Below are 16,834 nucleotides of genomic sequence, written 5' to 3' on the forward strand. Positions count from 1 at the left end.
GGTCAATATTTGGAATCAAATGCTGGGTCTACTAATTCACTCCCGATGTAACTGGCTAAACACTGAACTTAGGTGCATGACAACTCTCAGTTTCCTCAGCTGTAAAATGAGGAATGTTGGACTAAAAATCTCTAAGATTCCTACCAGCTCTAATATGCAGTGATTAAAAAAAATTTTAGGGCGAACTATTTTTTTTTTTAATTTGATGCCTCTGGGCATTACCTCCAGTGTAAAAATATTTTGCTTTAAAGAAAAACTTGACACTTGAATCATGCGTCCAACACATACAGAGGTCTTGATATCTAAAAATTAAATTAATGAAAATGGACAAAATAATTGCCCACTAACCATATATTTATCCAAATCTGTGCATTAAGCAGTCCATTTTTTCACTAGAGGGGATCAATCGGCCGGGTCAGCTGCAGAGTGGGTTGATCCCTCGTGGAACGCACACTGTGTGGACAAACCCGGAAAAGCACAATGCTCTTCGTGATGTTACAAAGGAGCACAAGGCAGAATTCTCACGCTTTTTGCCAATGAGACAGATAGGACTTGTTGGACTGCCTGGGGAAGGCCACCGCTCAGCATAAAGAGCCCATCCAGGGCCAACAATATGGCAACAGCGTAACTTGCCTCCTACACGGGTGAGTCCGAAGGCCCTAAATCCTTCCTTCTCCTGTTTGCTCTTTCTCGAAACAAATCCGGGAGGCAAAAATACTCCTTACGACCGCAAACACAGGTAGCGAAGTCCCGGGTCCCGGGCGGATCCCTAGCCTGGTAAGAGAAGCGAGCAGAGACCACTAGTAGTCAATGTCTCAAATCTGGATGAATCACGTCCCTCTTCGATACCCGTAGGAAAGTCAAGGAAAGCTGGGCGGGACTGTGGGGGAAGGCTCCTCCCCTCTCTTCTCCATTGCTATTGGCCAGCGTGGGTTTGGCGCCAAAGCTTCCCCGTCGGGGTCGGAAGGAGCAGTTCGTGCGGCGGCGGCGGTAGCGACGGCTGCAGTAGGGGTTCTGTGGGAGCTGTACACGAGTGGAGGCTGTTGTGGGTCTCGCATCCTGAGCGTGCGCAGCGATGTTCTGCGAAAAGGCCATCGAGCTCATCCGCGAGCTTCACCGAGCTCCGGACGGGCAGCTCCCAGCCTTCAACGTAAGGCTACGTGACATCACGCCGGGGGCGGGAGCTGGATTGAGTTGGGGAGATGACTGAGGGGGGTGGGATTAGGGGTGGGAGAGAGAGAGCGGCCCGGATTTGTATGGGGGCGGGGCCAGGACCTAGAGAGAGTAGGAGGGGCTGGAGCCCTGGTTTGGGAATAAAGGAGGGTAGTCTTGTAAAGTGAGATCCAGACTCCTAATAGACTGGTGAAAGGGGAGGGGCAGGGGCGGGACTAAGGAGTGAATTCTTGGGAGAGGTCTGGACCTGAGATAGGTTTTAGGGTTGGGGGAATGTGAAGGTGAGATTTACATTTTGGAATTTGTCAAAAGGGAATTGAAAGGCTTGGGGGAGCTGGAGAAAGGATGAATGGGGTATGTATCAATTGTATTTAGACCTCCAAGTATATCCTTACAGTAATTACAGCCCCTAAGATTTCTTTTTCCTAATTCAGGAAGCAATAGCTTTTTTTTAAAATGTGCTATAAATATCTGAAGTTTAAGGGACTACTTTGAAAATCTAAGTTCAAGTTCAAGTACTGTCTTATCTGTATCTCTGTGTCTATCAATAAAAAAGAAGGGAGTGTGCCTGAAGATACAGATTGATAAGAGGTATATCAAGATATGGAACCACAAGAATATTCATGGAGGAATGAAATCTGAATTGGACTTTAAATCTGGATCAAAACTTTGGATGATCCTTAACCCCCTGAAAACTCTGTTGACCTTTGACCCTTAGTTTAGTGGTTTAATTTTTGATTAGGTGACTGTTGGGAGGAGAGTTCTCATTTATTCCCATAGGCCTCTAGTCTTAGAAATAACCCACCACAGAATGTCTAGAATGATTTGACTTTTCAAAAAGAGTTATGAGGAAAAGAGCAATAATTTATCTTTAGCTTTGTGCACCATCATTTTGTTTTTCTCCTCCCTCTAACTCTATATCTCCTGAGTTCTTTCTTAGATGCTTCACATCATCATCACTACTACTTTAAATAAATCATTCAACAATATTATGCTTATTGAGTTCCCACTCCAATTAAAGAAAAAAGAAATTTGGTCTTAAGTGCTGAATGTTTTCTATCTAAAATAGACTATATAATAGATCTTTCATAAGCTACAGATAAAATTTAGAAGGGGGTGACATTTAGGGTTTTTTAAAGTAAATTTAGATTTCTAATTTTGCCCACTTGTGGAATTCCTGGTTTGGAAACTCCATCTTCAGGTTCAGATTAGCCAATCATAATTTTGTAACTTTTAGACTTAGAGAATTGCCTAGAGGCAGTAATTCCATAAATGACTGCCTGTGGTCACAGATAGTATGTCTTAGAGGTAGAATTTCAATGAGGCCTTACTGATGAAGATCTACAGTGCCACCTCACCTATCATTTAGGTATGTTTTATGGTACTGTAAAGTTAAAATCAATAAACATTTAATATTGTAAGTACAGACTATAGGCAGAGCACTGTGTTCTTCACACTGTGGGATAAAGTTCAGATGAGATACAATCCATACAAAAATTTAGAGTCCTATCGGGGATTAAGATGTAGATAATATCTTAAGTACACTAGGGAAATACAAAATACTATATATATTGTTCAGTATAATGTTCAGTAAGGGCATTAGGGGTGAAAAGGAAAAGATTTTCTGTTCCTGGAATAGCAAGAACAAAGACATGAATTCAAAAATACATAGTATGTTTGAGGTATATAGAATGTAGCTATATACATTATTCCCCTTTGCATACTCTGCAATCCATCCATGCTGGCCTCCTTGCTGTTCTGTGCATATAAGTTCCATCTTCCATCTCTGTTTGTTTGTATTAGCTATCATCCCTGTTCACTCCCTCTTTACCTCCATCTCTCAGAATCCTTGGTATCCTTTAAGATTTAGCTGAAGTACCATCTGATAAATGATAATTTTCCTAATCTTCTGGCTGTTGGTATATTTTCTCCTAAAACTACTTTGTATTTATTTTATATACTATGTATAAGTTTATATACAACCATATCTTCCCCATTTGGAATGTAAGTTTCTTGAGCACAGGGAATATTTCACTCTCATCTTTGTATTCTTAGTGCTTGGCATAACAGGTATTAAGTAGATGCTTAGTAAATATTTGTTGGTTGATGATTAATCATTTGAAAATAAATAATAAAATATAAGGTAAAGTTAGATTTTGGATGACAAAGACGTTTTGACTTTTCCTTTTGGCAATAAGAAACACTGAAGACTTGAGCCAGAAGAGTAGCACAACTTGTAAGATTCTCATATAGTTTTTTTTTTTAACCTATCTCTTCTATCTTTAAATCAATACTGTGTATTGGTTCCAAGACAGAAGAGCTGTAAGGGCTAGGCATTGGGGGTTCCTTGGATGAGCCCATCATAGGCTGGATTTCTCCTTCCATGAAGATGACTCCAAAAATCCAACCCAGTTTTCCCCCTTGAGCCTGTCTCAGATCACCAGCTTCCTGCTACATGTCTCTCCCCTTCCCTCAAGGTAATAGAGCAAGCTACCCACCTCCTGATGTACTTAAGATTCAGAGTGAGACATATATTTCCTCAGTCATAACTAATGTATGCATTTGCATTGTGTGACTATGCTTATTTATTACAAAGTTTTTTGTTTTTTTGTTGTTTTTTTTTTTTCAAAGAAAAAGGGGAACTTTGAGGGAGTTAATGTTGCTCAAAAAAAAAAAAAAGAAAGAAAAATATGTCACCAAAACATTTAAAAGAAGATGTGCAGAAAAGTATAAAAGGAAATACAGAATAGCAGGTCAGCTTTGAAAGTAAAAAAAAAAATTTTTTTAAGCAAACATAGAGGTTCACATTTTCATATAGACTATTTCAGTTCTACTTTAAATATGGAAATACTCATTTTTTGAGTGTTAAGTACAAAATAAAAATAAAAGACAATTTAAAAAACCTTATCTGTCTTATTCTAGTCTCTATTTCTTCTAGAAGCATTACTTAGACACAAGTTAATACTTGGGAATCATTCTTTTTTTCCTTCGATTTTCATATTCTCTCCATTTCTCCCCCACCTATTTAGAAAGCAAGAAATACTATACCCATTATACATATGAAGACATGCAGAATATTTCCACATTATGTTTCCTCCCCCAAATACAAGAAAAATGAAGTGGGGGGGGGGGCAGCTGGGTAGCTCAGTGGATTGAGAGCCAGGCCTAGAGAAGGGAGGTCCTAGGTTTAAATTTGACCTCAGACACTTCCCAGCTGTGTGTCCCTGGGCAAGTCACTTGACCCCCATTGCCTACCCTTACCACTCTTCTGCCTTGGAGCTAATACACAGTATTGACTCCAAGATGGAAGGTAAGGGTTTTAAAAAAGAAAAAGAAAAATTAAGTGAAAGAAGAATGACATTTTTCATTCTTGAGTCCTTTGGAATTGTATATCATTGTATTGAGCAGAGTAGCTAACTCTTTCTCAGTTAATTACAGTATCACTGTTACAATATGAAATGTTTTCCTAATTTCTGCCCAATTCATTTTGTATCACCTCATATAAGTCTTCCCAGGTTTTTCTGAAATGATCCTTGATCTTCATTGACTTTTCTTAAGCACAATAGCATTCCATCACAATCTTGTTCAACCATTTCCCAGGTGTTGGGCATCTCCTTGGTTTTTAATTCTTTACTACCACAAAAAGAGCTGCTATAAATATTTTTATACATGTTGGTCCTTTTCCTTTATCTTTGATCTCTTTGGGATACAGACCTAGTAGTGATATTGCTAGGTCAAAGGGAATGCATAGTTTTTTATTGCCCTTGGGCATAGTTCCAAATTGTTCTACAGAACAGTTGGTCTAATTCGCAACTTCATCAACCATGAATTAGTTTCCCTATTTTTCCATTTCTCTTTCAGCATTTGTCATTTTCTTTTTCTGTTATTTTAGGCAACCTGATGTACTGCAGAGCTATTTTAATTTGCATATTTCTCTAATAGTTATTTAGAGCATTTTTATATGACTATTAATAACTTTTAATTCTTTTACCAAAAACTTACCCATTCTTGTCCTTGACTATTTGTCAGTTGGGGAATGGCTCTTTTCCCCCCTTAATTTGGCTCAGCTCTTTATATATTTTTAAAAATGAGCCCTTTATCAGAGAAAAATTTTTTCCCAGTTTCAGAAGTCATTCATACCTTTCTTCTACCCATCTTATCCATGTCTTAGAGGTCATCTAGTGCAAATACTTCATTTTATAAATGCAGAAACTAAGACCCATAGAGCTTATGTGACTTTTCCAAGATCACACAGATAGTTAGTGGCACAACGAGTATTCAGATCTGTATCTTTTCTCTGATTTCAAATCCAGCTCTCTCTCAATTTGCTATGTAAGTAGGTGAAATGGTATATACAGGTATATCAATAGTGGCAAAAGTAAATTACATTTTGATTTGAAAGCTGAAATGAGAAAAAGAAATGTATTCCTTATTAACATAATTCTAAGACCTATGCTTATGTTTTCCAGATAGGGTTTTTAAAAAATATACAACAGAGGGGGCAGCTGGGTAGCTCAGTGGATGGAGAGTCAGGCCTAGAGACAGGAGGTCCTAGGTTCAAATCTGACCTCAGACACTTCCCAGCTGTGTGACCCTGGGCAAGTCACTTGACCCCCCCATTGCCCACCCTTACCACTCTTCTGCCTTGGAGCCAATACACAGAAGTTAAGGGTTTAAAAAAAATATATACAACAGACATATGCAGTATGTTTCCAAGCTATAAATTCAGTAAATGTTAATGGTCTTAGAATTAAAAAACCAAATGTTTGATATTGTATGAGAATATATAAGATATTTTAATTTATTCCAAGACAAGTGACCATTAAGTCTAGAGATCTGTTACCTTTGCTTTTGAAACTTTTTAACTTTCATTTTATCATTGTAATACTAAATAGTAATAATAATAATAATAATAATGAACCTTGTAACACTAACTAATGGAGTCATATCATCTGCAGTGCTTTTGTAGGAATACTGATTTTTTAATGAGATGTATATAAAAGTACATAAATATGTCTGAAATGTTTGGCATGAGTTTGAACTGTACCTTTGAAAAACAAATAAACACATTTCAAAATTAATTTGTATATTTTAGGATGATGGAATCAGGCAAGTTCTGGAAGAAATGAAAGCTTTGTATGAACAAAACCAGTCTGATGTGTAAGTTGTGTTGTAGTAGTGAAAATGTTAAAAAAAACAACCAACAACTTTTAAAAAGAAGTGATAGTTTAAAACAGAGGCAAAGAACATGACAATACTTTCCTATTAACCCAGCCATTAAATTGTATACTTCTTCATGAAATTTCTCATATTATGCCTTCTGTGCAAATTCACATTCATTTACAACCATGCTGTAAGAGAAATTTGTGTCAGTACAAAGTAAGTAAAGCTGTAGGCAAGTAAAACTTTAGTGCTTAAATTAGAATTCTTTCAAGAAATAGTTACTCTAATTTTTATTATTGCTTTTTGGTTTTTTTTAATCATAATAATTTCCAAATATATTCCTTCTGCTCCTTCCCAGAAAGCTTTCCCTTGTAGTAAATATTCAAAAAGAGAAAAGTGGTTTTTAAAAAATATATTATATTCACTGTGTCTGACAGCATATTAAATACTACATACACATAATCCTCCTCTAATAAAAAAAAAAAAAGAGGAGGCACATTTTTTTCAACTTTTCTCTGGGATCAACCTTGGTGATTATAATTTTATAACACTTTTTGGTTGTTTTTCCGTTAACATTATTACAGTCATTGTGAATATTATTTTTCTAGTCCTCCTGGCCTTATTTTGCATCATACATGTGAGTCTTCCATTGCTTCTATGATTTCACTATTTCTTAAAACATATTAACATTCTATTACATTCATGTGCAGTTTAGCCATTCCTCAATCTATTTTCTTTCCAGTTCTTTTTCTGTCACAAAAAGTGCTACAGTGAATATGTGAATATATATGAAATTTTTTTTTACTTCCTGGGATAATATGTCTAGTAGGTTCTTGGGGCCAAAAGATTTACTCACAATCACTATTATCAGATGCTTCAGTGGTACTGTTAAAGATGGCTATGACTAGTAAAAATTTTGTAGGTGGGTAAAATTTTTTAGGTTGGTAGTGTTAAATAATGTGTCAGCAGGGGGCAGCTGGGTAGCTCAGTGGATTGAGAGCTAGGCCTAGAGACGGGAGGTCCTAGGTTCAAATCTGGCCTCAGACACGTCCCAGCTGTGTGACCCTGGGCAAGTCACTTGACCCCCATTGCCTACCCTTACCACTCTTCTGCCTTTGAGTCAATACACAGTATATGTCTCCAAGACAGAAGGTAAGGATTTAAAAAAAAAATAATGTGTCAGCAGTAATCCATTAACATTTAATCTCTCAGGTATAAATATATAGCTTCTTAAGCTTTGCTTAATAAGTCTGTGCTTAATAAGGAACTTTGATGTTAAGAGTAGTTTATTTGAAATATATAAAAATCATAATAGCAAATTTGTAAGAAGTGCAGGAACTTGGTATAATTTCTAGAAGTAGAGGAAATGTTTATTTGGTTCCTTTTTTTAATAATAAAAAGTATCTCCTCATCCAAAAAAGGGGCATTACTCTTCCCAATAAAATGTATGATAGACCTGAAACAAACACTTTCAGATCTGGTCTTTCCCCCGACTTCTTAATTGTGATGTAGTCTTATGATAAAGTTTTGTGATGGTTGCCCAGTTTCTAAATATTTATTTTAGGATGAGATCCTAAATATTCTGTGGCCTTTTAAAAGTAAAGTAGGGGCAGCTAAGTGGCTCAGTGAATAGAGAGCCATACTTGGAGACAGAAAGGTCCTGGGTTCAAATATGACCTCAGGTACTTCCTACCTGTGTGACTCTGGGCAAGTCACTTGCCTAGTCCTTACTGCTCTTCTACCTTGGAACTGATACTTACTATCAATTCTAAGACAGAAGGTAAGAGTTTAAAAAAAAAAGTAAAGTGAAATCCCTTTACAGATAAATTTGAATACAGTATAATCTAAATTCATCCTTATAATAAGTTGCTATATACAGTAAAAATCTATAAATTTCTATCATCATGCTAACTTTACCTTCATTTAGCAACAAGAGCAGAAATAGGGCTGGTGTTGCAGGAACAATATTTTTTTATTAACTAGGATATAAAGTTTGAGTATGCTAAGTGGAATAAAATGACTTGATATGACCTTAGACCTATGATTTAACTTTTAATTTCAATCTTAAGAGAATTGACAGGAAACTTGACACAATCTACAGTCATGGATATATGGCAATTATTTGAGTTGACTAGATCTTGATCATGATAGGATGAGTCCAGAAATGACCATCACTGAAATGACAGTTTTAATAAAAGCCATTAGAAAATGTATGCTTTTTACTCTAAAATATATGTGTATACATATGATTTTCTTTTTTCTTTGAATTTTTATTGTCAGAAATGAGACAAAGTCAGATGGACGAAGTGACTTAATTCCAACAATCAAATTTCGACATAGTTCTTTGCTGAGAAATCGACGTTGTATAGTTGCATATCTGTAAGTGTCTTGTTGAAAATTAATCTGTTTTTATAAGCTTTGTAGGCAAAATACAATTGTTTTATGATTTTATATTTTATTTCTCTCCAATTACATGGAATAATAATTTTAACATCCTTTTTTCTTAACTTTGAGTTCAAACTATCTCCCTCTTTAAGAAGTCAAGCAGTTTAATATAGATTGCACATATATAATCATGCAAAACATATTGCCATATTAAGAGACCCCAAAAAACCCTGAGAAAAATAAAGTTTTAAAAAGTATGCTTCAATCTCCATTCAGACTCCCATAAGTTCTTTCTTTTGAGGTAAATAGCATTTTTTATCATAAGTCCTTTGAAATTGACTTGGATCATCTTGGAACACAGATTTCTTTCTTTTATCAGGGAAATAAAAGAGTTTTTCATATGGCTTCATAGATTCACTTAATAAGAAGACCTCAAACTGTCTCATCATAGGTTCATAAATTCAAATCTGGAATGTACCTTAAAAGATCAATTAGACCAACCCCTTCACTTTACAAATGAAGTCATGATGGCCTACAGAAATTAAGTCCCTTGCTCAAGGTGACATAGGCAGTAAGTAGCAGAGCTGGGACTATATCCCAGGTCTTCCCAATTCCAAATCCAATATTATCGCCGTTGCATCACTCTTCCTAGTCCTTAGTTCATGTATTCATTTTCATCTGTAAGAGCTATAAATGCTTTTTTAAAAAAAATTTTAAATTATAAACTTGATAGTATCAACAGAAAATAATTTTAATCAAATGCACAAAATAAAGGAATTAAATCTTATAGGCAGAACCAAATGAGCAAAGAAATGTTTTTATCCTCCCTTCCAAATTTGTTCAGTTACACTACTCTGGACTTTGTTTTCTTCTTATCTATCTATATTTTTTTTATAAAATTTTTTTATAACTGTACTAGGTGTGAGTATAGTCTTATTCTTTTTATTTTGCATCATTTTATGCAGACTTTTTTCACAAATATATATTTCATATCCATTGTTTTTGAGGGCAAGCATAGTACATTATATTGATATGCCATAATTTATTCTCCATTTTCCAATTGTCAGACACACTGTGTTACTTACATTTTTTCTTTCTATTACAAATAGAACAAATATGAATATATGTGCTTAGGTAGACCCTTTTTTGAATGTTTTGGGGAGATGGTTGCAATAAGATAACTAGTTTGGAAGGCATGAACTGGTTTTGTGATTCTTACTTTGTATTCTTTTCAAAATGCAAAGATATTAAAATAGCTATACATGGTACAGTTTTGAGATCCCCATATACAATCCTCTTTCTAGTCCACTTTGGATATGGAAATGCACATTTTATTTGGTGTTTGTTAATTTAAGAATTTTTTTTAAGCAACTAGTTATTAGATTAAGGCAGCTAGGTGGTGCAGGGAATGGAGAGCTGATCCTGGAGTTAAGAAGACTCATCTTCTTGAGGTCAGATGTGGCCTCAGACACCTACCAGGAGTATGACCATGGCAAGTCACTTCACCCTTGTTGCCCCAGTTTCCTCATCTGCAGAATGATCTGGAGAAAGAAATGGCAAACCACTACAGTATCTTTGCTAAGAAAACCCCGAATGGGTCATGAAGAGTCAGACAGGACTGAAAGTGACTGAATAACAAAAAACATATCTGATTTCTTGTTTCTCTTTAGTCAGTCAACAGCTTTTTATTAGTTCCTGTGAGCCAGGCACCTGAGATTATAAAGAAAGGCAAAAACCTGGGAGCTGCCTGAACAAGAGAAACACTATCCAGAAACAAACCTCCAGCAAAAACCCAAAGTTGGTACCAGACCAAATAATGATCAAGAAAGTCAGTTAGAAACTATAGTAAATAATATCTTCTATCCCATAATTGCACAGAAAGTAAGCCAGAAGCCAAAAGACAACAAAAAAGGGACACTATCAAAGCCAAAATAGGCATTCTCAACCACAGACACATGTTGCCTGCTCTGTGTCTAGAAGAAGCAAGAGCAAGAGCAGAGAATTCCCTCAGAAAGCCACAAGGTGGTCAGAAAGTCCCTGGGTAGGTCCCTTGGATAGCACAACTGGCATGGAGTAGTAGTAGTCAAGGCCTAGGGATTCTGAGGTCCCTCACGAGGTCCTGCTGTGCTATAGACAGGCTCGAAGGCCCAGCATTCTGAACTTCAGTGATCCAGGAGACCCTAACATAAGAGGTGGGGGTTAGCACAGAAACCCAGGTGAGAGAGGGGAGTATAGGCCTGTGGTACAGTGTGTATTGAGGTCTCATAGTGCTAGTTCCCCTTTGTCAATTTTCTTTTTCTTAATTCTTGCTATTCTTGTCAGTCCGTTACTCTACAATTTTTGTCAAAATTACAAATATCTTTTGGATGTTCTAGGTATGACCGATTGCTTCGGATTAGAGCTCTGAGGTGGGAATATGGCAGTGTCTTGCCAAACGCACTGAGATTTCACATGTCATCTGAAGAAGTAAGTCAGCACTATTGCCAGCATTCTGTGCCTGCTTTGTCCTACCTAGTAGGATGATTGTTGCTGGTAATTTTTCACATTTATAAATAAGTAATTTTGAGGCTTAATTTATATGGCAAATTTAATGAAAACAAATGAAAACTGAAGATCATATGTGGAAAATCCTCCTTATTAATAATTGTTCAGAAAAACAACTGATTATAACATGGTTAATAATAAGGAACAACCACGATTTTAAAAGTGGGAACTATAATTTTATTAATTTTGTTTATTTTGCATGTCTTGATTATTTTACAAAGCATTTCAATAAATCATCATATCATAATTCTAGCATTTATATAGTACTTTGAGGTTTTTCAAATATGATCTCACTTTATCCTCACCACAATCCTGGAAGGTTGGATATTATTGTCCCCATTTTACAGATGAGGAAACTGAGGCAAAGAGGTTAAATTACTTGCCTAGGGTCACACAGGCAGTATCTGAGGTTAGATTTAAATTCAGGTCTAGTGCTCTAACTAATGCACTACCTTGATGCCTTATGTATGTATATATATTTGCCTTATTGAATGATATATTTACTTATAATGAAAATTAGGATAATTAACATTATATCACATAGCTTCTGTACTTTTTTGATAGTGATTTATTATAGAATACACTTCTTTGTCTTAGCCGTTTTACAGACAAGTGAATATTTAGATAACTTTTTCTTTGTGCTTACCATGTAGTTATGAATGGTTGCATTTTTGGTGGGTTTGGTTTTTAGTTTTCATCTTTTAAATCATTTTATAGCTAAGGAACATTTTCCAATAAAACTATAAAGTGAACCTACTTTATTTTAATGTCAAGTATACATTTCTACTTTTTTACTTATTGAAATTAGTGTGAGCCATATTGCATCACTAAACGACAGCTCATTCATTGTCTTGTCAAATGATAGGAAAATTAATGACATTTATATCCAAGTTTGTAAATTCACATCCCCATTCAAATTGCATATGTCTTATATCAGTCATTTTTACAGGTGATATATTTTCTACTAGTCTTGAAAACTATCCTTTGTAATTAGAGGGAGTGGTTAATAGAAGGAGTGTTGGTACTGAGCGACTAGAATAGTTTATTTGAATGGCTAAGGATTTTTTTTCAGTTAGTATATATGATTCATTTTGCAATGAACTGTACCTATCTTACTGCCTTTATTTCTATTTGTAAAAGAGATTAATGAGTGCCCACTTATTTCCTTTTAAAAAATGAATTCTATGTATTTTTTAAATATTCTAATGTATACCTTCTCTTTTCCTGCCTACAAACCTGTCTGTTATAAGAAGGAATAAAAAAGACACATTTTTTTTTAAGTTTGGTAAAACTAACCAACATACCAATTGAATCCAATAACATATACACGTCCGTAGTTCGCCATCATTTTAAAGAAAAGAAGGATTACCAGTATATTCTAATATCATTTCATCTGGGCCAAGTTTGATTATTATAATTACATAGCTTTTGGTTTCAATTTTTTTGGTTATTTCCATTTGTATTTTTGTAATCGTTGTGTATACTGTTTCTACTTTATTCTGTAAAAGTTCATTTAAATCTTCTCATTCTTTTTGGTATTCTTTCATAGTCGTCATTTCTAAGAGTGGAATAATAGTCCATTACATTCATGTACCACAATTTGTTTACCCATTTCCTGAACAATGGGTATCTGCTTTGTTTCTGGATCTTTGTTACTACAAAAATACTGCTATAAATATTTTGATTTATAAGGGACCTTTCTATCCTTGACCTCCTCGGGATATATACTTAGTAGTGGGAACATTGGATCAAAGGGCATGGATATTTTAGTCTCTTATCTTTTAACTACTTTCCAGAGGAACTATGGATCAATTAACAGTGCCACCAACAACCTTTGTTTTCTTTTTTAGCTTCTTTTCCAGATTACATGTCATAATATAATTTTTAATATTAATTTTCTGTATTTTACAATTTATGTTCTCTCCTTCCTTCCCACCCCTCCCCTAGAAGGCAGGTAACATGATATAGATTGTATATAGATTATCATGTTATACATGTTTCCATGCTCATTATATTGTAAAACAAGACACGTTTTGCTTACTCTAGAGAAAAATTCATAGAGGAAATAAAATGAAGAATGGCATGCTTCAATCTATATTTGGACTCCATCTGTTCCTTCTATAGTGGTGGATATCCTTTCTCATCATGAGTCCCAGTCTTAATTTTTTTTAAATCTCTGTTAAGAAATTAAAGAATCCTATAAAAGTACTCTGGTCTCTTCAAACATGGTAACTCCATGTTGTTATGGGAATTGTTTGTTTTAGTTTTGAAATACACTAAAGGAGGTTTCTCTACTAGTGATAACCATTTAGGCTAAGGACCAAAGGATGTTTTCAGAAAAGACTAAGTGTTATATACTTGTTTTCTTTGTTTATTGAAATGTTCATGTTTGTTGATGCTTATTAAGCCTAAAATAAGAAAAAAAAATTAGAAACTAAGCAGGAAGCCATTGTTAATTGCCTAAATTTCTGGGTATTTTTGACAACTCACTGAAGAAAACCAGTAGGTGTGGACCTTCATGTTTATGTTTCTGTATCACCCAAATTCAGTTATTGCAAAGTAAAAAGAAAAACATAGAATTGCAAGACAAAGCTCAAATGAAGGACTAATATCAATTATTGAGGAACAAATGTTTTAATAAAATTCTTAATAAAGGAAGCTCTCAGTAAACCTTTTGAAAGCATATACTGTATGTAGAAGGTATAATCTAATGCTACTAATTCACCAATATTACCTGAATTAAAAATATGAGATAAAAATATTTAGCTTCTTTTAAGTGTTTTCTAAGAATTTCTTTTTATAAACTTTGTCTTATTACCTATAAATATTGTGTCCCAAATAAAAGATAATAAAGATAGATACCTATCTATCATCTTTAAAACTATTAGTGGTTTTTCTTTCATGTTTTTGTTTTTTTGGTGGGTAGGTTATGTGCAATTTTGTATTAACTTTTCACCTCTGAATGAATTTGAGTTACCTTGCATCTGACTGTTCTTCATTATCAAAATAACTTTTTTATTCCTTTTAACAATCCCTTGGAAGTCTGTTTACTCCTCTCAGTCAAATCATAGTAATTAGAATGCAGAAAATACAAAGATGGAGAGTTCTTCATGTTTATATTACTTCATAACATCCATCAGCAGTCATATTTTTTTAATACAAAATTTGTAAAGGAGCCATGAATCAGAAAGAGTATCTGTTTCTGAAAATTCCAGGATTTGTTTTGCATTTCACTTAGGCGTTAATAAAGATTTGTCTTCTATGGAATAGATTTATCTTTTTCATAAAATTGCAAGAGTAATACTTTTATTTGTTTGCAGATAGAGTGGTTCAATCGCTATAAAAAGTCTCTTGCTACATATATGAGATGTTTAGGTGGAGATGAAGGATTAGATATTACACAAGATATGAAACCCCCCAAAAGCTTGTACATTGAGGTAAGTACAACTTTTCAACTACCTGCTTCTGTTAGAAGCATAGTCTAAAGTACTTCAATTCTGAAGTATTGTTTTTCAAACTCTAGGTTGTAGACTAATGTCATAGAAAAATTATAACAATCCTGATTATCTGGTAATTTTTTTCTTTCCATATTTGTGATGTCATTAGTTTAGCAAATATCCAAAGAACAAACTCTTCCCCTCCCTATGAAGAACAACTTTTCAGCAATTTGCAATATTACTGCAATAAAAGGAGCCCTCCCCTTGAAAGAATTTCCCTTGAGGACTAAATTTACTCCTCAGAGAAAAATCCCACAAAGCTTTCAGTGGCTTAAAGACAACAGTAGTTTATTCCTAGTCACAGAACCCATTAGATTGTGCATCTTCCCTGAGCAAGTGGAATACTTTCTACTATTTACAAGTGGCTTTATCAGGAATGTCATCAAGACTTTAGTTGGTGTTAGACAATATCTTTGGTATATTCTTTTTCCCCACCAAAAACATTAGCAAGAATTCACAAGAAAATTCCTCACCTTTCCATGTGCTAGGAGATTACTACAATGCATTCCAAAGAATGTTAGAGAACTTAATACTTAACACAGAATACTTAATATTCTGTGGGAAACTTTGGGGTTTTTTCAGTCTTACAAGCTTTTTTCTTTTAAAATGCTTGTAAGAGTATGACTTTGGGAAAGTCAGATAATGTAGCCTCAGGTTCCTCACTAGTAATTTGGCGGGTTGTATGTACTATCTCATGTTTAAGTTCCTTTCCAGCTATAAATCTATGATTCTTTGAAAATCCTATGACCATTTTACATGTTCATAAGCTACAAGCATCCCTAGGTCAGTAGTTCAGGGTCCTCTAGTATAACTAGGTCAAATCCCATTTGGCTCTATTTCAGCTCACCACATCTTCACTTCCACCTCAGCCCACCTTTCTCCTGCTTGCCATCATCCTTTGTTTGGTGTCAGGATAGCACAGCTTGTTGCAGTGGCTTCTTTTCTTTTGATCTGCAAGGTTTTACTGTCAAGAGCTTCTTGCTCACTTCCCTCAGTGTCCATCTCAAACATATATATATTTTTAATGTATTAATATATGTTTATATTTTATATATTTATAAATTATATATTATGCATGTAATTTGAATAAAAAGTAAAGTTCTCCCTTTTCAGGTGCGGTGTCTGAAAGACTATGGAGAGTTTGAAGTTGATGATGGTACTTCAGTTTTATTGAAAAAAAACAGCCAGGTATTTCTTATGATAATTAATTCTTATATATAATTGTATATAATAATATATACATTTATATATTACATATTACATATACTATATAATAAATGTACTATGTAATATTATAATAATTAAATCTTAGAAAAATAAAGACTTTAGGGGCAGCTGGGTAGCTCAGTGGAGTGAGAGTCAGGCCTAGAGACAGGAGGTCCTAGGTTCAAACCCGGCCTCAGCCACTTCCCAGCTGTGTGACCCTGGGCAGGTCACTTGACCCCCATTGCCCACCCTTACCACTCTTCCACCTAGGAGACAATACACCGAAAGTACAAGGGTTTAATAAAAAAAAAAAAAAAAAAAAAAAAAAAGAAAAATAAAGACTTTGAAAAGTAATCACATCAGTGAGGAAGTGAGCATGACTTTTGTAATTGCTTTTCTTTTTAAACCCTTAACTTCTGTGTATTGGCTCCTAGGCAGAAGAGTGGTAAGGGTAGGCAATGGGGGTCAAGTGACTTGCCCAGGGTCACAGCTGGGAAGTGTCTGAGGTCAGATTTGAACCTAGGACCTTCTGTCTCTAGGCCTGACTCTCAATCCACTGAGCTATCCAGCTGCCCCCTGTAATTACTTTTAAGATTTACCCCTTTGACAAAATACAGCATCCATTCCTATTGAAAACATTGAAAAGTATAGGAATAGAAGGAGCCTTCCCTAAAAGTAATAAACAATATATACCTAAAACCATCAACAAGCATTATATGCAATGGGGATAAATTAGAAGCCTTCCCAATAAGATCAGGAGTGAAACAAGGATGCCCATTATCACCTCTATTATTCAACATAGTACTAGAAACACTAGCAATAGCAATTAGAGAAGAAAAAGAAATTGAAGGTATCAAAATAGGCAA

The 16,834-nt window shown here is 34.9% G+C and overlaps 1 protein-coding gene across 1 annotated transcript in view; it reads left to right on the forward strand.

Annotated features, from left to right (window-relative positions):
* The first annotated feature begins 982 nt into the window (after positions 1 to 982).
* GINS1 (GINS complex subunit 1) overlaps positions 983 to 16,834 on the forward strand; it is a 24,965-nt gene continuing 9,113 nt past the window's right edge. The window contains exons 1-6 of the mRNA XM_044660769.1: positions 983 to 1,150; positions 6,269 to 6,333; positions 8,617 to 8,715; positions 11,097 to 11,187; positions 14,586 to 14,702; positions 15,876 to 15,950. Of these exons, the coding sequence (XP_044516704.1) occupies positions 1,076 to 1,150; positions 6,269 to 6,333; positions 8,617 to 8,715; positions 11,097 to 11,187; positions 14,586 to 14,702; positions 15,876 to 15,950 (522 nt within the window). The 5' untranslated portion in view covers positions 983 to 1,075. The remainder of the gene's footprint in view (positions 1,151 to 6,268; positions 6,334 to 8,616; positions 8,716 to 11,096; positions 11,188 to 14,585; positions 14,703 to 15,875; positions 15,951 to 16,834) is intronic.

The sequence above is a fragment of the Gracilinanus agilis genome, chromosome 2 (assembly GCF_016433145.1).
Source record: "Gracilinanus agilis isolate LMUSP501 chromosome 2, AgileGrace, whole genome shotgun sequence".
Classification (NCBI taxonomy): Eukaryota; Metazoa; Chordata; class Mammalia; order Didelphimorphia; family Didelphidae; genus Gracilinanus; species Gracilinanus agilis.